At 40.4% G+C, this 23,325-nt stretch overlaps 2 protein-coding genes across 2 annotated transcripts in view; one reads left to right on the top strand and one right to left on the bottom strand.

Moving 5' to 3' along the window:
• The window catches only part of LOC139380928 (aryl hydrocarbon receptor-like), an 80,046-nt gene extending 58,734 nt beyond the window's left edge, over positions 1 to 21,312 (bottom strand). Inside the window, exon 1 of the mRNA XM_071124096.1 lies at positions 20,776 to 21,312. Within this exon, the coding sequence (XP_070980197.1) occupies positions 20,776 to 20,834 (59 nt within the window). The 5' untranslated portion in view covers positions 20,835 to 21,312. The remainder of the gene's footprint in view (positions 1 to 20,775) is intronic.
• Positions 1 to 23,325, top strand: part of LOC139380929 (major histocompatibility complex class I-related gene protein-like) — a 401,721-nt gene that overhangs the window by 130,664 nt on the left and 247,732 nt on the right. The gene's annotated exons all lie outside the window — the stretch shown is intronic.

The following is a 23,325-nucleotide window of genomic DNA, read 5'->3' as shown; positions in this document are numbered from 1 at the left end:
GAAAGATGTGACTTTACATGTGACTTTACAATTTCAAAAAATATTGTTAGTTGTTTTAGATAGGCCTATATGATCAGGACTTTTATCTAAGAGAACATTAAACCTTTTTTAACATTTATTAACCTGTCTTGGGATTAGTCTTATTTACAGTTTTACAGCAAGATATGAGATGCCACAATGATGTTTGTGCTTCAAATTATGTATTTTATTCAAACAGAAAAATTACGTTAATAGCCCACATTATTAAAGTTTTGTTTTTCCAGTTTTTCCCAGGTTTTGACTCTCAAAATCACACTTTTTAAATATAAAAACAACTACATTGGATGTTCTAAGTTCACAACAATACTTAAACCACATCAGGAGACCACTTTTGAAGTCTGGGAAATTTAGATTTTTGGGTGTAGCTATTCTTTAATTTAAGTGCACACCTAGCAAGAGCCTGTTGTTTAGCTGTGTTTATGTAGCATACGTGATGGTAGAGCTTGCAAAACAAATATCCACTGGATTGATTCAAAATAATTATAATATCATTCTGCCAGGTAAGCATAGGCTAGTTAACATATAATTGAGAAGGTTTTTGGGAAGGGAGTGGCTCCTAATTGGTGACTGGATATTTTATGTCTGAGGCTCCATATCCGTGAGTGTGCAAATTCTCACAGTATCTTGTGAGAATTTGGGACTTCAGTCATTTTCTCATGCCGAAACCAGACAAGATACATAAAAGGCCAAAATATGATATTGACAAACGTCACTAAGCAAAAAATATATATAAAAAGCCACTATAATTTCAAAACATTATTTTGTCATGAGTTCAGTACCATTTGCTTGATTTTGGGAACCTACGATTATGGAGTATCGTTATTACAAATATTTTTCTATAACTAACCGTCATTGTTCTATGTGGTCATTAGCTAGCTATCGTTAGCATGCTAGTGTTAGCATGTTACAAACTCTGTGCTAGCTAGCTAGCCAGCATTAGCTACCTAGCTAACCAGCCTAGTAAACTCTAGTCCAGGGCCAAAATTCACAAAACCTTCTTAAGAATAAATGTATTCTCAAGGCAATTTTTTCCCTTCACTATCGACTTATGAAGAAAGTTCAGCAAAAATGCTATTCCTCACAAAGGTTTTTGGAAATGTTAGTGTTATTTCTTATGTTTCTCCTTAAGCAAAAATAAAATAAAGCTCTTGGATTTGTTCTTGGAAATGTTCTTAATTCCAAGATAGCTGTACCCTTGTCTTAAACTCAGGGCAGTGAGAGAATAAGCTAATAAAAGCAATTTACATTTAATTCACTCACAAGTTTAATCTGACATTTTTAGTATTGATTATTTGAAACCCAAGAACATGTTTTTGAACAATAATCTCAGTATGAAATATGCTAACATGATTGCCATTAATAGCTAGATAGCTAGCTAAATTGGCTGCCTAGCGACAACCATCTTAAGAAGATATTTAAGAAGTTTGTAAGAAGAAATGTAATAAGTCTGTAAGAAATCATGAAATCTTAAGATATTGTTGAGGAATTGCACTTACAGTATGTTAGCGCAGCTGAAAACAGTTGAGAGGCAATACAACAGGCTTCTTTAGACTAGTTGAGTATCTGGAGCATCAGCATTTGTGGGTTCAAGTACTGGCTCAAAATGATCAGAAACAAAGACCTTTCTTCTGAAACTCGTCAGTCTATTCTTGTTCTGAGAAATTAAGGCTATTCCATACGAGAAATTGCAAAGAAACTGAAGATCTCGTACAACGCTGTGTACTACACCCTTCAGAGAACTGCGTAAACTGGCTATAACCAGAATAGAAAGAGGAGTGGGAGGCCCCGGTGCAGAACTGAGCAAGACGACAAGTACATTAGAGTGTCTAGTTTGAGAAACAGATGCCTCACAAGTTCTCAACTGGCAGCTTCATTAAATAGTACACGCAAATCACCAGTCACAACGTCAACAGTGAAGAGGCGACTCCGGGATGCTGGCCTTTTAGGCAGAGTTGCAAAGAAAAAGCCATACCTTCTACTGGTCAATAAAATGAAAAGATTAAAAGATGGGCAAAAGAACACAGACACTGGACAGACCAATCTTGAGGTGTTGGATCACGAAGAAGAACATTCGTGAGATGCAGAAGAAATGAAAATATGCTGGAGGAGTGCTTGACACCATCTGTCAAGCATGGTGGAGGCAATGTGATGGTCTGGGGGTGCTTTGGTGGTGGTAAAGTGGGAGATTTGTACAGGGTAAAATGAATCTTGGAGAAGGAAGGCAATCACTCCATTTTGCAACACCATGCCATACCCTATGGACGGCGCTTAATTGGAGCCAATTTCATCCTACAACAGGACAATGACCCAAAGCACAGCTCCAAACTATGCTAGTCCTATTTAGGGGAGAAGCAGTCAGCTGGTATTGTGTCTATAATGGAGTAGCCAGCACAGTCACCGGATCTCAACCCAATTGAGCTGTTGTGGGAGCAGCTTGACCACATGGTATTTTATCGGAAAATATATATATTTTTTTATTAATTAGTATATTTCAGTTTGACCACAACATTTGTTGTATTATTTGTTCAGTCTTTTCAGGTGGATTAAAATGGAATTGCAACCAACTTTCTAAGGCTTGTTTAAAAAATGATGATATTTTGGAGATTATTACGTTTTCAAATAGCCGAAAGTGAGCCGTTGTAATCTGAAAAAAGGGAAAAGGGCCATTCTTGAACATGGGGTGAGACATTCTTACTTTTGCATGTCTGATGCCTTTAGTGAGAGGTCTAATGCTTTAATATTTAATCATTTCTGCCCTCCGAATTCATATTCGTTATATAAATAGGCAATTTTAATAAAATTATAATTTTTTTGTTAATATAATTTAAAAAACAGGTCTCTAGGTGTAGGCAACACCATAAGCAAATAGGTAAACTGTGATATGACTGAGTTAATCAGGGTGATTTTTCCACCAATAGACAGGTATTTTCCTTTCCATGGCAGCAAGATCTTATCTATTTTTGCTAACTTTCTATAAAAAAGAAATAAGTTCTTTCTTTCAGGACATGTATACCGAATATGTCCACATCCCCGTCAGACCATTTTATTGGAAAACTACACGGTAATGTAAAAGTTGTATTTTTTTGTGATACAATATAGTACACTTATCATCATTTGGTTTTAATCCAGAGAGGTTAGAAAAAATATCTAGATCCTCTTTGAGGCTGTAGAGGGATTCAAATTGTGGTTTTAAAAGAAAACATGAATCATCAGCATACAACGACACATTTGTTTTTAAGCCACGGATTTCTAATCCCTTAATATTATTGTTGGATCTAATTTTAACAGCTAACATTTTGATGGTAATAATAAATAGATATGCCGATAGTGGACAACCTTGTTTTACTCATCTTGACAGTTTAAGATGTAGCCATTATTTACTATTTTACAGCTAGGGTTACGATACATAACTTTAACCCATTTTATAGAGATTCTCCAAAGTTTAAATATTCCAGGCATGTATATATAAACTCCAGTCGTACTTTAACAAACGCCTTTTCAAAATCAGCTATGAAAACCAGGCCTGGTTTCCCCGATATTTCATGGTATTCTATTGTTTCCAGTACTTGTCTTATATTACTTACAATGTATCGTCCATGTAAAAAAAACTGTCTGATTAGGATGAATAATATCTGACAAAATCTTTTTAATTCTATGCGCCAAGCATTTTGCTAGGATTTTTGCATCACAGCACTGAAGTGTAAGAGGCCTCCAATTTTTTAATGGACTGGATCTTTATATATACCACTTGGATCCCGTTTCAGTAATAATGATATCAGACCGTCTTGTTGCGTGTCCGATAATCTACCATTTATATAGGAGTGGTTAAAGCGTGCTAATAATGGTCCTCTGAGTATGTAAAAAAAAAAGTTTGGTATTCCTCCACTGGTATGCCATCCAGTCCATGAGTTTTCCCGGACTTAAAGGCTTTAATTGCATCAAGAAGTTCCTCCTCTGTAATTTGGCCTTCACATGAGTCTGTCTGTACAGATGTTAATTTGACATTATTAATAGGAAAACAAATCCATACAATTAGCTTCGGTTAGTGGAGATAGAGGACACTGAAACGAAAATATATTCTTAAAGTACTTCACTTCCTCTTTCAAAATATTGTTCGGTGAATCATGAGTGACTCCATCATTTGTGACAAGTTTCAATAAATTTTTTTGGTAGCATGTCTATGTTGAAGACTGAAAAATAATTTGGTGCATTTTTCCCCCATATTCCATCCAGTTCGCTTTATTTTTCATAATATATTACACTAGATCTTACTTGAATAAGTTTCTCCCTTTCTTTTTTCCTCAAACTTATTCTGTGCCTCTATGGTACAGTTTTTATTGCTATCTATCTGTACTATTAGTCCTAGAACACTGTCCCAATTTCTTTTGTTAATATGGACTCTTGACCTAAATTGCATTTGTTTTATAGAGGAGTACTGAATGGCATGGCTGCTAAAGGAACATTTAAAAGCGTCCCATACAATAACGGGATCTGCTGTACTTATGTTATGTCGGAAAATGTCCGTTAGAAATGATTCTGTCCTAGTTAAAACCTCTTACTTCTACCCCTTCCTTTTTCGAAAATTCTGTTAAAAATCGCGCAACTTTTCAGCGTCCTGCTACTCATGCCAGGAATATAGTATATGCATATGATTAGTATGTGTGGATAGAAAACACTCTGAAGTTTATAAAACTGGTTAAATCATGGCTGTGACTATAACAGATCGTGTGTTTCATTGAAAAACGCAAGAAAAACTGCTCTCTGAAAGCAAAAAATAATTTCCATAAGTCACTTCCACCAGTTGTTAAAAGAGAACAGAATTTAATGGCAATCTGCCTGCAATTCATACAAATTCCGCACGATGGCGCCATTGTCCTAATTTTCAATTGAATTAATTGTTGGAAAATCCTTCTATCTGAACTCCATTTTCCCAGTCTTCACCCGGATGCAGTTGAGGGAGATATCAGATGGCATTGTTTTTGAAGTGAAGACCTATTGAAGAGACATCGCCCTGTAATCATTTTGATAGATTATAAACGTTTACTAATACCTAAAGTTGGATTACAAAAGGATTTCGAAGTGTTTTGTGAAAGTTTATCGTCGACTTTTTTAATTTTAAAAAATTACGCAGCGTTTAAAAACGATGATTTTTTCTGAATGACACAACTTCCATACAAAGCTATTTTGGGTATATATGGACCGATTTAAACGAAAAAAAGACCCAATAGTGATGTTTATGGGGCATATAGGAGTGCCAAGAAAGAAGCTCGTCTAAGGTAATGAATGTTTTATATTTTATTTCTGCGTTTTGGGTAGCGCCGGCTATCGCAAAATCTGTTGTTTACGTGTCGAGCTGGCATTTTGGGGGGTGCATGCTATCAGATAATAGCTTCTGATGCTTTCGCCGAAAAGCATTTTAAAAATCTGACTTGCTGGCTAGGTTCACAACGAGTGTAGCTTTAATTCAATGCCCTGCTTGTGAATTTTGATCAAAGATTGAGTTGTAACGAGTACATTTAGCATTTAGCGTAGCGCATTTGCATTTCCAGGGGCATACTTGGGACGTCTGCGTGTCAAGTATTCTCAAGAAGTTAAGAAAACATGTATCATCCAGTAGGCTTTGATAAAATTGCGAGTATCCTCGCCCACGTGGAAATTCTGTAAGAGTAATATATATGTCAATTACGTGATGGTACGACCGCATTCTGTCCCCTATCAACACTTTTTAAACTTAAGAATTACTTTCTTATGTCATCAAGATGACTAGCTTGATTAAGCCTCCGCCATGTATATCTCACTAGGTCAGGGTATTTAAGTCTCTATATATCCACTAATTCCAATATATCCATGACATTCATGATTTCCTTAAGTGCCTGAGGGCGATAGTTTGTAGTGTGATTTCCTTAAGTGCCTGAGGGTGATAGTTTGTAGTGTGATTTCCTTAAGTGCCTGAGGGTGATAGTTTGTAGTGTGATTTCCTTAAGTGCCTGAGGGTGATAGTTTGTAGTGTGATTTCCTTAAGTGCCTGAGGGCGATAGTTTGTAGTGTGATTTCTTTAAGTGCCTGAGGGCGATAGTTTGTAGTGTGATTTCCTTTACGGTCCATCGCTCACTTTGTGACTGACAGGCAGGCGCCTCTCCTATCAATGGATTGCTAGCAGATGCAGATCGGTCATTCTAGAGGGAAATGGGCTCGACGGACTAGTGAATTTAAACTTTTAAATAAAAAATAGCCTAGTTAATGTGGAGTGGAAAATGTAGCCGGCGCTAAATGACTCTGTAACCGGCTGATGAGCCGACAGCCGGCGCTAAATGACTCTGTAACCGGCTGATGAGCCGACAGCCGGCGCTAAATGACTCTGTAACCGGCTGATGAGCTGACAGCCGGTGCTAAATTACTCTGTAACCGGCTGATGAGCCGACAGCCGGCGCTAAATGACTCTGTAACCGGCTGATGAGCCGACAGCCGGCGCTAAATGTTAAACACGGATGATAATGAATTCTCAGGGGACAGAAATCATATTCACACCAACTAGATAAAAAACATGATAAGGGGAACCTGATGAGGTTTCAATTAATTTCAATGCAACAGACCAATTTAATCCCAGAGACCCAACCCAATGTACTGGTAGACTTTAGCTTAGTGAACATTAGGGGCTAACAGCTGTTGGTCAAGTTCAACAACCAGAGAAACCACACCATTTCTCCCAGAACTGTTTCTTCCATACTTTGTGACTTTCCCATTACAGGCTTTCCCAATTGCTGATGATAATAGGCATTGTTTTTTGCCTCTTCCCTATTGAATTGCCTGCAGGGAATTCAGCCATAACTCAATTCCCGGCATTAGACCCAAGCAATAACTTCCCAGAAATAGAGCAAGACTGACCTCACTTTAAAAAAATGCCTGCGGAGACAAAAGCCAGTATTCAGACCCATTTTTTCCATCTTTGGTTGCAGTGCATCACAGGGCTTCATGCACGGACATCAGGGTAGTCATTGTTAGAGTTAGAACAAACTAGGTTTACCTCACCTCTCATCTCTCCCTCTTTCTCTCAGGGTCTGGCCGAACCCAAAGACCCTTCACTCTGATTCAAAGGGAATCAAGTTGCACTGAGTACGTTGTAATGCCATTGGCATGCTTTTGTCTGCTCAAAGTGGTTGGGGATCATGAAATGAAAAGAGGCCGAGAATACATCCAAAAATGTGTAGGCTACACCCTCAACTACAATCATATCGAAAGACATGGACTTATTCAGCCACATAGTGGACACTCAAACAGTGCAACAGTGGCTACTGAAACACTGTACTGAAGGATCGCCTACTCCACTACAGAAAAACTGAAGGATAGCCTACTACACTACAGAAAGATAGCTTGGTACACTACTGAGGGATAGACATTACCAAAATACTTTTTTAAATGTAACCTTTATTTAACTAGGCAAGTCAGTTAAGAACAAATTCTTATTTACAATGACAGCTAAACCCAGACGACACTGGGCCCATTGTGCACTGCCCTAGGGATTCCAAATCACAGCCGGATGTGATACAGCCTGGATTTGAACCAGGGACTGTAGTGACACCTCTTGCACTAAGATGCAGTGCCTTAGACCACTGCGCCACTCGGGAGCTTGGTACACTACAGAAAGACTGAAGGATTTCTTGGTACACTACTGAAAGACTGAAGGATATCTTGGTACACTACTGAAAGACTGAAGGATATCTTGGTACACTACTGAAAGACTAAAGGATATCTTGGTACACTACAGAAAGACTGAAGGATATCTTGGTGCACTACTGAAAGACTGAAGGATATATTTGTACACTACAGAAAGACTGAAGGATATCTTGTTACACTGCTGAAAGACTGAAGGATATCTTGGTACACTACTGAAAGACTGAAGGATATCTTGGTACACTACAGAAAGACTGAAGGATATCTTGTTACACTGCTGAAAGACTGAAGGATATCTTGGTACACTGCTGAAAGACTGAAGGATATATTGTTACACTACTGAAAGACTGAAGGATAGGCTGCACACACAAACCGAGAGCTCCTTCATTTCACAATATCCTCTCTCCATCGTCTCCTTTTCTCTGTGTGTCCTGAGGTGAACTCTGAACATTCCTTCCACCTCAGCTCTCTTAGTCACGGCTGAAAATGGATTGATCTACTTCCTCTGCTCTGGCTCCACACCACCACCCATGCCATATGTACACCCCACTTCAAGGTCTCCTGCAGCCAGCCTGAAGGGCATCTCTCCTGGGCAAGGAAACCCCCAGGGGGCTGCAGCCTGATCAGCTGAATCCCACCACTGGACAGAATGACGGCTGCTGCCTGTCTGAAAGAGAAAGACTGGCTATGAAGGCTGGTATCACCATGATATCACCATCATGTTACTCTGTTTAATAAAATGTTTTCTTGTCTCGAACTAAAACCCATTCCCCAGATTAGGCTGGGCAACCTAAGAGACAATGTAGATTTCTAAATCATTTTTTTGAGTTAAAAGTCAATTTTATTTTACCACATAAACAACCGTAGCACACTCAGGTACATTATTCCTTTACAAGTTTGATCAAATCTGTCTTTGGTCTGACAACCACTTAGGGTACTGTTAGAATAAACTGATCCTAGTGCACTTCTATTGTAGCCAGAGTTCAGCTGAGAACACTGACTTGTTGAGGCTGTTGTGGAGTCCTCCTTGTAGAACACTGACTTGTTTAGGCTGTTGTGGTGGCCTCCCTGTAGAACACTAACTTGTTGAGGCTGTTGTGGAGGCCTCCTTGTAGAACACTGACTTGTTGAGGCTGTTGGGGAGGCCTCCCTATAGAACACTGACTTGCTGAGGCTGTTGGGGAGGCCTAACCTGTAGAACACTGACTTGTTGAGGCTGTTGGGGAGGCCTAACCTGTAGAACACTGACTTGTTGAGGCTGTTGGGGAGGCCTAACCTGTAGAACACTGACTTGTTGAGGCTGTTGGGGAGGCCTCCCTGTAGAACACTGACTTGTTGAGGCTGTTGGGGAGGCCTAACCTGTAGAACACTGACTTGTTGAGGCTGTTGTGGTGGCCTAACCTGTAGAACACTGACTTGTTGAGGCTGTTGTAGAGGCCTCCCTGTAGAACACTGACTTGTTTAGGCTGTTGTGGTGGCCTAACCTGTAGAACACTGACTTGTTGAGGCTGTTGGGGAGGCCTAACCTGTAGAACACTGACTTGTTGAGGCTGTTGTGGAGGCCTCCCTGTAGAACACTGACTTGTTGAGGCTGTGGGGAGGCCTCCCTGTAGAACACTGACTTGTTTAGGCTGTTGTGGAGGTCTCCCAGTAGATGAGACAACTATAGAACATTGAGCCACTATGTTGTTGTGTAGTATGTTTGTTTTGGCTTTGTGCCACGCCTCCATTAGCTACACTGTTTTGTTCTTCTATCCTCATGGGGACCTAAAATGTATTTCCATTTCAAATCATATTTTCCCTAACCAATAAACTTAACCCTAACCCTAAACCTAAACTGTAACCAAAAAACTAAACCTAACCACTAAACCCTTACCCTAATTCTAACCCCAATTGTAACCCTAAACCTAACCCTTAAGCTTAAAATAACCTTTGTACTCAAGGGTACGTGGGAAATGTCCCCACAAGGGAGACTTTTCCTTGTTTTACTATCCTTTTAGGGACGTTTGGGAATTTTAGGTAGAAGAACCAACACACACACTTCTCCTATTGTTAGCTAGTAGAGACATACTAATCCCCCTACCTCACCGTTGGCCAAAAATAATGTTGACACCAGCAGAACTGGTAAGCACTCTCATAGTGAGCATTTTATCGCTTTCTGAAATAAATTAACAACTAGAGTTGCACATTTTGGGGAATATTCAGAGGTCAAAACTTTCCGTGGGAATTAACTGGAATATATGGGAATTAACGGAAATATGTACAAATTAATATGACCACCATTTAAATGTAGATGTTTTTTGCATTGGATAAATTTACCATATCATATGGAGACAGAAACATAAACCTTTACCTTATCATAAGTAGACATAATTGCAAATGATTAAATCCTTCCAATAAAAAAAATATTTTTTAGTTACGAAATTAAATGTAATTAAATGAGTTGACTCTTCACATGGGATGATCTCACTGAACAACAAAAGAAAGGGAACATTGAATGATCCCCAATGATCCATCGCATCTCCCAAAAATGTTTTCAACATACATCTGTAAAATTATAGTCTAGAAACTAAAGCTTTGGTTGTCTTCCTCTCAGGCTTCCAAGTCTTCTCCCTGGACCTCCTCAATGTCCACCTCTTGAACATCAGACTCTGAGGCCTCATCGTCACTGTCACTTTCCAACCTTGTTGAGGATGTCTCGTTGACAGGCTCAAAAAGCCTCAATTTTGTCCAGATGACCACCAATTTTTCAACCCTTGTATTGGTCAGCCTGTTGCGTGCTTTGGAGTGTGTGTTCCCAAACAAGGACCAGTTGCGCTCTGAGGCAGCTGATGTTGGTGGGATTTGGAGGATGAAGGCAACAGGGGAAGCACCTCAGATCCACAAAGTCCCTTGGCTGATGAGATATGTTGGCACGACTGCCATATTGCATCTCCATCCCAAAGCCCTTGCTTGGAAGTGTACTTCGCCAGATTGCCAAGAACCTTGTCCTCATCCTGGCCAAGGTGGCGAGACACGGTAGTGATGACACCATAGGCCTTGTTGATCTCTGCACCAGACAGGATGATCTTGCCAGCATACTTGGGGTCCAACACGCTGCGGCGTGTATGGGCTTCAGGCAGAAGTTTTCACGCTTTTTAATGTATTTCAGAACTGCAGGTTCTTCCGCTTGGAGCAACAGTGAAGTGGGCAGGGAAGTACGGATTTCTTACATCTGCAAGCAGAGTCTGAACATCAGACATGATGGCCTCTCTCAATCCGTGCAATGGCTATTTCTATAGGTTTCAGGATTTTCAGGCTGCTTTACCACTCTCTCCGAAAATACATCATCCAGGAGAATCCTCTTGATGGGGCTGTCCATATTGGCAGACTGTGATATGGCCATTTCTTGGAGAGACTCCTTCCCCTCCAAGAGACTGTCAAACATGACAACACCACCCCAACGGGTGTTGCTGGGCAGCTTCAATGTGGTGCTTTTATTCTTCTCACTTTGCTTGGTGAGGTAGATTGCTGCTATAACTTGATGACCCTTCACATACCTAACCATTTCCTTGGCTCTCTTGTAGAGTGTATCCATTGTTTTCAGTGCCATGATGTCCTTGAGGAGCAGATTCAATGCATGAGCAGCACAGCCAATGGGTGTGATGTGAGGGTAGGACTCCTCCACTTTAGACCAAGCAGCCTTCATGTTTGCAGCATTGTCTGTCACCAGTGAAAATACCTTCTGTGGTCATTGATGACTGCCTTCAGCTCATCTGCAATGTAGAGACCGGTGTGGCTGTGCCCTCGTAGAATACTGGTTGAGGGGTGGAGATTATGTAGTTAATTATTCCTTGCCCACGAAAATTCGACCACATAGCAGAGATGATTGCAATACAGTCTGCTTTCTCTATGATTTGCTTGAGCTTCACTTGAACTCTGTTGAACTCTGCATCCAGAAAATTAGTAGGTAAAGCATGTCTGGTTGGAGGGGTGTATGCTGGGCGAAGAACATTCAGAAATCTCTTCCAATATACATTGTCTGTGAGCATCAGAGGTGAACCAGTTGCATACACAGCTCGAGCAAGACATTCATCAGCATTTATCTGACTACGTTCCTCCATTGAGACAGAAAAAAAACTTCTGATTCCAGGAGGACCATGAGCTGTTGCTATTGATAATTTTGACCTCGCATAGAGATTAGAGGTCGACCGATTAATCAGAATGGGCGATTAATTAGGGCCGATTTCAAGTTTTCATAACAATCGGAAATCGGTATTGTTGGACACCGATTTTGCCGATTTTTTAAAAATTATTTATTTTTATCTTTCTTTAACTAGGCAAGTCAGTTAAGAACACGTTCTTATTTTCAATGACGGCCTAGGAACGTTGGTTTAACTGCCTTGTTCAGGGGCAGAACGACAGATTTTCACCTTGTCAGCTCGGCGCATCCAATCTTGCAACCTTACAGTTAACTAGTCCAACGCAATAACGACCTGCTTCTCTCTCGTTGCACTCCACAAGGAGACTGACTGCCTGTTACGCGAATACAGTAAGCCAAGGTAAGTTGCTAGCTAGCATTAAACTTATCTTATAAAAAACAATCAATCATAATCACTAGTTAACTACACATGGTTGATGATAGTACTAGATATTATCTAGCGTGTCCTGCGTTGCATATAATCTGACTGAGCATAAAAGCATACAAATATCTAAGTATCTGACTGAGCGGTGGTAGGCAGAAGCAGGCGCGTAAACATTCATTCAAACAGCACTTTTGTGTGTTTTGCCAGCAGCTCTTTGTTGTGCGTCAAGCATTGCACTGTTTATGACTTTAAGCCTATCAACTCCCGAGATGAGGCTGGTGTAACCGAAGTGAAATGGCTAGCTAGTTAGCGCACGCTAATAGCGTTTCAAACGTCACTCGCTCTGAGCCTTGGGGTGGTCACCCCCTCTCAAGGTCACCCCCTCTCCTAGGGAGGGTGACATGTTCGATGCCAATATAACGCAGAGACGAAATCGAGTGGCCTGCCTCCAAGAAGTGGGCCGCAACTGGATAAGTAAAGTTTTTACACCTAATGGTGCTACGATGCTCTGAAATACATAATTTTAATTCGCGCTTTGTTTTACCTACATAATTTTTACCAGATTTCTGCCCCTCGCGGGGCAGAAATCTCAGAGACCAATTGGTAAACTCTGATTTACCACCCCAAGATATTCCTGAACAACGTCTATTTGCGCCCCTACTGGATGGAAATTACAAATGTAATGGCTGTGCTCAATGCAATGGCACTTATAAATGTAGATCCTTCAAACACCCACAAACAGGGAAATCGATCCCAATAAAAGGTGTTATTACGTGCTCCACTAAGGCAGTTATTTATCTTATAACTTGTCCTTGTGGTAAAAATGATGTAGGTAAAACAAAGCGCGAATTAAAAGTACGTATTTCAGAGCATCGTAGCACCATTAGGTGTAAAAACTTTACTTATCCAGTTGCGGCCCACTTCTTGGAGGCAGGCCACTCGATTTAGTCTCTGCGTTATATTGGCATCGAACATGTCACCCTCCCTAGGAGAGGGGGTGACCTTGATAATTTATTGTTAAAACGAGAGGCTGCCTGGATCTTTAATTTAAAGACCCTTGCGCCCTTCGGTCTCAACGTAGACTTTGATCTGAAGCCATTCTTGTGATTATTGTGACTTTGCCACTGTAATTGTGTGTAAACTTGTATAGTGAAATTAATCTATGATCGTATGCTATCCATTTGTTTGCATGCTGTTCTTTGTATGACATTTTAATATTTGATTATTAACCAATGATATTAGGCCACTCCTGGCCATGATTACAGACACCTGTGTCTTTTGACACTATATAAACGACTCATCCCGCAGTGTTTGTGATTATACCCTGATGAAGACAGCTTGGCTGTCGAAACGATGGTATTAAATTTTTGCATCTGAGCTCCAAGAGTGTGCGGCTCTCTTTTATTTTCAAGTTTCCACTCCGCTGGCCAGCACCTTGTCTTAATAGGTGTGCGTTTCTTTTTCTTAAAGACTGTTGACACCTTGAGGAAGCCATAGGAAAAGGAATCTGGTTGGTAATCCCTTTAAATTGAGGCAAGGCATCCAATGGAAACAGAGAGCTTTCAGGAAAAACAGCTCTTCCTGGTTTGATTTTCCTCAGGTTTTCGCCTGCAATATCAGTTCTGTTATACTCACAGACAATATTTCGACAGTTTTGGAAACTTTAGAGTGTTTTCTATTCTAATCTGACAATTATATGCATATTCTAGTTTCTGGGCCTGAGAAATAGGCCGTTTCAAATGGGTACGTTTTTTAGCCAAAAATGAAAATCCTGCCCGCTACACTCAAGAAGTTAACAAAAAATCATGTATGTCATATAAAATATATTCACCCCACCCAGTATTGTAATCAAAACTTACCAGAAAGCATGTAGTCCTTGGCTCAGACAGTGTAGTAGTGTGGGCTCAATAGCATCTCATTAGTAAGCAAGATCTTTAGAATCAGCTGTACAGTCGTAGCCAAAAGTTTTGAGAATGACACAAATATACATTTTCACAGCGTTTGCTGCTTCAGTGTCTTTAGATATTTTTGTCAGATGTCACTATGGAATACGGACGTATAATTACAAGCATTTCATAAGTGTCGAAGGCTTTTATTGACAATTACATTAACTTCTTATGGCTGGGGGCAGTATTGAGAAGCTTGGATGAATAAGGTGCCCAGAGTAAACTGCCTGCTACTCAGGCCCAGTTGCTAATATATGCATATGTTGGATAAATAGCGTGCCCAATTTCCACTTTCTGCTACTCATGCCAAGAATCTATGCATATTATTAGTATATTTGGATAGAAAACACTCTGAAGTTTCTAAAACTGTTTGAATGATGTCTGTGAGTATAACAGAACACAAATGACAGGCAAAACAAAAAGGAGGTATTTGGACATAAATTATGGACTTTATTGAACAAATCAAACATTTATTGTGGAACTGGGATTCCTGGGAGTGCGTTCTGATGAAGATCATCAAAGGTAAGTGAATATTTATAATGCTATTTCTGACTTCTGTTGACTCCACAGCATGGCGGATATCTGTATGGCTTGTTTTGTTGTCTGAGCGCAGTACTCAGATTATTGCATGGTGTGCTTTTTCGGTAAAGCTTTTTTTAAATCTGACACAGCGGTTGGATTAAGGAGAAGTTTGTCTAAAGTTCCATGCATAACACTTGTATTTTCATCAACATTTATGATGAGTATTTCTGTAAATTGATGTGGCTCTGCAAAAATCACTGGATGTTTTGGAAACAAAACATTACTGAACGTAACGTGCCAATGTAAACTGAGATTTTCGGATATAAATATTAACTTTATCGAACAAAACATACATGTATTGTGTAACATGAAGTCCTATGAGTGTCATCTGATGAAGATCATCAAAGGTTAGTGATTAATTTTCTCTCTATTTCTGCTTTTTGTGACTCCTCTCTTTGGCTGGAAAAGGTGTTTTTCAGTGACTAGGTGAAGACCGAACATAATCGTTTGGTGTGCTTTCGTCTTTCGCCTTTTTGAAATCGGACACTGTGGTGGGAGTAACAACAAGTTTATCTTTAAAATGGTGTAAAATACTTCTAAGTTTGAGGAATTTTAATTATGAGATTTCTGTTGTTTTGAATTTGGCGCCAAAATATTGATGTTTTGTTCCCCGAGCCACTTAGTTATCACTTTTGCCTTATGGCAAGGTGCTCCGTCATGCTGGAAAGGCATTGTTTGTCACCAAACTGTTCCTGAATGGTTGGAAGACGTTTCTCACGGAGGATGTGTTGGTACCATACTTCATTCTTGGCTTGTTCTTAGGCAAAATTGTGAGTGAGCCCACTCCCTTGGCTGAGAAGCAACCCCACACATGAATGGTCTCAGGATGCTTTACTATTGGCATGACACAGGACTGATGGTAGCGCTCACCATGTCTTCTCTGGACAAGCTTTTTCCGGATGCCCCAAACAATCGGAAAGGGGATTCATCAGAGAAAAATACTTTACCTTGGTCCTCAGAAGTCCAATCCCTGTACCTTTTGCAGAATATCAGTCCGTCCCTGATGTTTTTCCTGGAGAGAAGTGGCATCTTTGCTGCCCTTCTTGACACCAGGCCATCCTCCAAAAGTCTTCGCCTCACTGTGCGTGCAGATGCACTCACACCTGCCTGCTGCCATTCCTGAGCAAGCTCTGTACTGTTGGTGCCCCGATCCCGCAGCTGAACCAACTTTAAGAGACGGTCCTGGTGCTTGCTGGACTTTCTTGGGCGCCCTGAAGCCTTATTCACAACAATTTAACCGCTCTCCTTGAAGTTCTTGATGATCCGATAAATGGTTGATTTAGGTGCAATCTTCCTGGCAGCAATATCCTTGCCTGTGAAGCCCTTTTTGTGCAAAGCAATGATGATGGCACGTGTTTCCTTGCAGGTAACCATGGTTGACAGAAGAAGAATGATTCCAAGCAACACCCTCCTTTTGAAGCTTCCAGTCTGTTATTCGAACTCAATCAGCATGACAGAGTGTTCTCCAGCCTTGTCCTCGTCAACACTCACACCTGTGTTAACGAGAGAATCACTGACATGATGTTAGCTGGTCCTTTTGTGGCAGGGCTGAAATGCAGTGGAAATGTTTTTTGGGGATTCAGTTCATTTGCATGGCAAAGAGGAACTTTGCAATTAATTGCAATTCATCTGATCACTCTTCATGACATTCTGGAGTATATGAAAATTGCCATCATACAAACTGAGGCAGCAGACTTTATGAAAATGTATATTTGTGTCATTCTCAAAACTTTTGGCCACGACTGTACATGTGATGTAAGAATACACTGTGCATGCAGACGATTGCAATTCCATTGAATTGGGGATAGTTTAAATAAAATATGCCACAATACCTGGAATTAATTGCCTTATGTGTATCCCACAAAAAAAAGGTTCACTGTTATAAGCTAACTTTTTTGATGAATTTAAGCTAAATTCCCCAAATTCCGGGGCTTAACTTCCCATTAAAATTTCCGGAAGAATTCTTGAAAATTACTGGAAAGTTTCCGACCCTGTGCAACCCTATTAACAACTATAACACCATATACATAATTGCAATTGCCAAAACTTTCAAATGCAATAATATCTCAGAGAAGCTCAGAGGAGAAGCTCTGAGGAGAAGCTCAGAGGAGAGGTTCAGAGGAGAAGCTCAGACGAGAGGATCAGAGGAGAAGCTCAGAGGAGAAGCTCAGAGGAGAAGCTCAGACGAGAGGCTCAGAGGGGTTGTGTGTCTCTTTGTTAACAACAGCTGGTGCGCAATCTCTAATATTAACTAATACGTAATAATATTGGATGATAAATAACCTAGCAGTGGCAGCTATTAGTCTACTATAGGGCGAGACGGCTTGGTTGATTTCTGGCTCATCTCTCACTCCATCCTTCCTGCTCCTTGTGTCACTCGCTCACTCACAGTAGCCTACACACACAGCACGCACAGCTCCTGCTAGAGCATCACCTCTATCTACGTCCTCTCCCTGGCGCTTTATCAGCTCTGGTTAATAAAGTAGATTAAAAATGGACTTTTCTGGTGCTTCTTTCACTCTGATCAGGTCTGGATCCGATCAGGTATATACAGAACGGGAATAGTTGTCCTCTGGTCCGTTTGAGACGGGTCTCTATATTATGCATATCGGGTCCGGGTGGAAAAAGGCCTCTACTTTTCATGCTTACTAAATGTTTGCACTTTTGGTGACTTGACATACATTGCAAACTCTATGAATATGAACATAACGCATTATGCATTACCTTTATTGGAGGGTGATTCTTATGTTATTGCCAGCAGTAAGAGTTTAGTTAAATTTCAATTTACTGCCCTAAACTTGCCAGGCCCTAGACAGCGCCAAAAACAACTAATCAGAGTTTAACGGGTTAAATCTTAACCATCTGTAACTCTCTCACACTCATGTACAAACAAACACAAACACACATGCATACATACTACTTAAGCATGGACGCACCCACCAACACACACCTTCCCACAATCTTTCCCACAAGGACTTTAATGACCCTTAGGAAATAATTAAGCCATATTTTCACACAGTTGGCTCTGGGAGTAATCCCAACAAGATGTAGAAAGGTCTCAGATCTGTTAAACACTTTACATCAGCTACTGTGTCAGTTGTCCGTGTACTGTTCAATTGTATATTTTATAGGCCTAACAGAAAAAAAATGTAATTTATATGGAAAGAATAGTTACAGGTACTAAAAATAAAATATCAGATACCTTTACTGTAATCCACATATTTGGTCTAACATGATTAGGCCTAAAACAACTTGGAAAATGCTTTAACTTACTGCACACACGTGGCCAGAAACTTCTGAAGGCATAGGCTTACCTGCGCTGACAGGTAGCCTAGTGGTTAAGAGTGTCTGGCCAGTGAACAAAAGGTTGCCAGTTTGAATCCCTGAGCTGACTAGGTAAAAAAAAATCTGCCTATGTGCCCTTGAGCAAAGGCACTTAACACGAATTGCTCCTGTAAGTCACTCTGGATAAGAGCATCTGTTAAATTACTCAAATGTGCATAAGCAAAAAGAAAAATAGAAGGAGATAATTAAATGGACTGAACCATATTGGAATGCTATGATGATGTCAGTCTCAATGGTTGTCATTGTAAATAAGAGTTTGTTCCCTAACTGACTTGCCTAGTAAAATAAATGGCACCTTGGCTGTCCAGGAATCCTCAGGCCACATCTTCAGAAACACAGATAAGTATTTCTGCACAGGCCTAAAGTTACTCCTTTTTTATTTGGGGATTTATACTGGGAAAGTTATATTTGAAAAAGCTGTATATGATTTCATTCCAGTGGTGGTCGGTGCCATTTAAGATGAGGTAGGACAATATATTTTTTTATAAGTGTAACAGTATAGACTTTACGTCCGTCCCCTCGCCCACGACCTGGGCGCGAACCAGGGACGCTCTGCCCACGTCAACAGTCACCCTCGAAGCATCGTTACCCATCACTCCACAAAAGCCACGGCCCTTGCAGAGCAAGGCGAACCACTACTTCAAGGTCTCAGAGCACGTGACGTCACCGATTAAAACGCCACTAGTGCGCACCACCGCTAACTAGCTAGCCATTTCACATCGGCTACATAAGCATGGACTTATTTCTATTACAGCATATTGGATGACTGCCATTCATATTCCACTCAAACTAGCTAGCTGCATTCGCTAGCTAAGTAAGTGAAAGTGATTTTTTAGAAAAAAAATATAAATACTACAAAATCTCTCGCTTGCTTCTTCTCCATTTTTGAAGAAATTAATTTGTTCAAAACTGTTTAACTATTGTCTTTCTCTCTTTTTGAGTCAACTCCTCACCACATTTTATACACTGCATTGCTGGTTAGCTGTAGCTTGTGCTTTCAGTACTAGATTAATTCTCTGATCCTTTGATTGGGTGGACAAAATGTCAGTTCATGCTGCAAGAGCTCTGATAGGTTGGAGGACATCCTCCGGAAGCTGTCATAATTACTGTGTAAGTCTATGGAAGGGGGTGAGAACCATGAGCCTCCTAGGTTTTGTATTGAAGTCAATGTACCCAGAGGAGGACGGAAACTAGCTGTCCTCCGGCTACACCATGGTGCTACCCTACAGAATGCTGTTGAGGCTACTGTAGACCTTCATTGCAAAACAGTGTGTTTAATAAATTATTTGGTGATGTGAATATATTTAGCATAGTTTTATCTAAAAAGGATCACTTTTTGAACTTTTCAAAATTTATTTGTATGAAATTCACTGAGGATGTGCCTCCACTGTTTCGCCTCCACTGTTTCACTCACAGGGACAACATAAGACACATGCAAGCGCACAAACTGTACACACACACACACACACACTGTACACACACACAGCTGTAACATTCCATCAACTTTAGGTTGTTTACATTGAACATACATTTTGTCTGGTTGCTTGACAAATCCTACATGTAGTGTAAAGAAAATGTATTTAGAATTAGAATGCATAAAAATAACTACATGAATATTGTTATAAACCGACGTGAACCTGGTAATATCAGGTTTTTTTATTTAGAAAAGTATATATTATAGTAAGCAAATACTTATTATGGTCGTATTAATTATAACTGCAAGTGACACATTCTCAATACTTTGTTGGAATCCTTAAAATGTTTGTGGAAAAAAAACGTAAAAGTAATAGCATAGATTACAACAAACCCAAAACCGTTGCACTACTTTAATTTCCTATAAAGGAAAACGTTTTCCTCAGCTATGCTATTAGTAAATCTTACTTAGTTGTGAAAAACTGCATTACAAAATATATGTTTCTTTTGTAACTAGGTTGTGCAATAAAGTGAAAAAAGTAGGAAAAGATGCAGAAGTGTGTTTTCATAATGAGAACCGTATCAGATTACAATAACATACCTCATGCCAGCAATCCCCCGCGCGCCCCGCCCTCCTGTAAGCATCGCGTGAGAGTGCAGCAGACTCTCAAACTTGATTGTGATTAATGCAAGAGTACTTACTATTCCATGCCAGACATAAACTATACACGAAGAGAGATTCTTAAGGTGACCGGGATAAAGACAAACGGGAGGCACGAGAACTTCTGGTCAGGCACAAATTTACAGTTGTGTACAACACATCAATACTGCACACATGCTCTTACGAGCGGTGCATGCGTACAATGAGACTTTGTCCTCTGTGCAGAAAGAAACCCAGTTACCCCAGAAGAAAGCAGGAAAAGCAAACTAGCAATAAATCAAAACCAATAACAATTTATGAAGAAAATAATCCAACAACACGAAGTGAATGATTGGTTTTAGATGCCTTACGTAAAGGATCAAATAGGCTAGGCTTATGTATAGGCTAGGCTTATGTATAGCCAAGAATGCTCAACTCCATGATACGCGATGGGACTCGATATGCAGCACATTATCAAATCAAGCGCCATTCTGTATCCAGCTCATGCTAGACTTAAATCGAACTTCCCAAAACATTTATTGTCAGGTCAAACAGGTTTAAATTACATTCTTACGTTTTTTGAACGGGCTTCTTCCGCTTCTTGACAGCATAGACTCCAGTGTTACTCAACATGTTGACGCTTCTGCTGTATTAGTTGGTACAAAATGTTCAAAAACACGAACACAATAACATCCACTGTCTTCCTCAGAGACCGTTCTCAAATTAACAAGGGAAGTTAATATCCAGACATGCGTGAATCCCTTCAAATAGAGCGGTCTCTCCGTAACGCAGATCCCCCGCGACGTTAACTTGACAGACCCAAGCGGTCAAAGTCACTGGCAAAGTCGACCGTAATAGACGTGCGGCGTAAATCCAGAAGTGTTGGGGGATGAAGCAAGTTTCGGAAAGTTCCCCCGATCAAACAGAGTAAATAATATGTGCGTGATCACAGCAAATTTCCCTTCCTGTTCTTTTTGTTCATGAGAAGTCTCTCTAGACACCCTCAAACAAACCACAAAATAGTTATTCTAAAGGGGTAGATTTTACTGTATACAACCCAACGCTCCGAACAGTTTCGGAACTGCTCTTTTGCAGCAGGTAAAATGTGCCTATCGTTCCTGGCATGGGGCGTTTTCAGGAAATCCGATAACCTATGAGCTGTTTTTTTTTTAACCCTATCAGTCCCGAGTCCCAGCGTTTCATACATTTGATTTTCATTTGTCTGCATCTCCAGCAGCCCTTGTAATTAGCCTCACAATTAAGTGTTTTACAATTTTATTTTCAGGACAACCAGAGCTACAAGTAGAACACCAAACTATTTGTCATAAACATTTGCATTCAAATGTCAATAACAAAAAAAAGTCCAGAAAATAAACAGCAAACAAATTATATGAATGCAAGTACAGAAATTGTTTGCTCGGTGGGGAACAAAACTAGTCAGTGACAACCTTGTGGAGTTTGGGGTTTGTGACAGCAACTACACTATGTGAGTTTATTACAGTATTATAGACACTATCTAAATGTTTAAAAACATTTTTATTTTACCAGGTAAGTTGGTTTTGGTTGGTAAATGTTTTTCCTATGACCTTCTAACAACTATTTTGTAGCGTGTGAGCATCATAGAGCAAAACATGATAGCTTTTAGTAATTTGTAGCTCAAAGCATTCTGACACTAGACAATTTTGGTTTAAGACCTGGCCCGGTCCCTTTCGGGTCTGCCCTTATTTCACAAACGCCGCTGTTCTGTCTTCTAAGCCATTTCAGTAGGAGTTAATGTATCCAGGAGTTGGTGTATCGAGGTGCTCCAGCAGCATAATCATGGGTGACATGTCTGGCTAGGGGGAACCCCAGCTTAGCTAGTCGAGTTCGTGCAGATGTTTTTGGTGGATCTGTTTCTGTATTTGTGAAATACAACTATTAATAGTTTAATAGTATAGTATAAACAGTAATAACATAATAATAGCAATAACAGTAATAACATACCTACTGAATCACAATACATTCATTTCTGACTAGTGGGGTATTGATGGTGGGCTGAGGTATGCAACAGGATCAGCATCAGGTTGGTGCAAGCCTGACGTACAGGCTGGAGAGTGAGAAAGATTGATAAAAAGTTCAACTTAGCCCATTCAAAATCCTAATGGATGTCTACATGTCGACTAGAAAACCCTGTTACACTTCCTCATAGCAACCATCTGTCACCATGGTCCCGTCCTGTGCCCAAAGTATGCCCGAAATTCGGACAGTAAACGCCATTCACCTCCTGCTCTATCAGTAAAAGTAGGCTACTATTGCCTTGCACAAAAAAAGACGAACAGACATTGCTCACAATCTCATAGCTACACTCGTGATCTACCACACAGGGTCATGATTGAGAGGTAATTGAGTGGGGCTCTACCTGCATGTATAGAGTATCTTCCATGTCTGTCAATGGGAGAGGATACATTCTGCCCTAGGGACATGTAAATTGTTTCCCTAACAACTAAACAAATGGTGATGGGAGAGAAAAAAAATAGGGCGAGAATTTGTGGTTGTGCCAAACGTCACAAGGTTCCAACAGTCACCTGCTTTTCAGGTCTGGCTTCTCTTTTACCAGTGCAAGCCCATTCATTACCTGTTACCTGGATTCAAGCTGTCATTACAAAACATTACAGGGTGGTGGGAAACGACTGTATTAAACACAACCGTGAGAGTTGTAGACGAGTGAGTGTTTTTGTCAAATTGTATTTTTCCAACATTTAATCTTTTGTCAAACTCCTGTTGCCATAATGCTGCAGGCAGGCCAAGCATCTCTCTCTCTGCTCTGCACTGTGGCCAGCCAGCTTGCCTCACATTTCAGCAGAAGTCCAGTAGTAATGGAGGCAGATTAACAATTCAGACAGAGTTCTATTCAGACTGTGGGAGCTGAGCAACACGGTTGCTGTCCTCGCCACAGAATTCCGACCGTGGTGGTGGAAAGAGAACCAGCATGCAGCTGTTCCCATGGACTTAATTCATTATGCTCGTTTGCTTATGCGGCCACGCTACATTCCTGCGTGACTGCCACTGGTGCAGGGCAATCACCGACGTGGTAAAGATGTCTTTTTTAGACAGATTCGGTCTGAAGCGAAGCTACATGGCTGGC

The sequence above is a fragment of the Oncorhynchus clarkii genome, chromosome 22 (assembly GCF_045791955.1).
Source record: "Oncorhynchus clarkii lewisi isolate Uvic-CL-2024 chromosome 22, UVic_Ocla_1.0, whole genome shotgun sequence".
Lineage (NCBI taxonomy): Eukaryota > Metazoa > Chordata > Actinopteri > Salmoniformes > Salmonidae > Oncorhynchus > Oncorhynchus clarkii.
The sequence above is the reverse complement of the archived record's forward strand: the minus strand, read 5'-3'. Positions and strand labels throughout refer to the sequence as shown.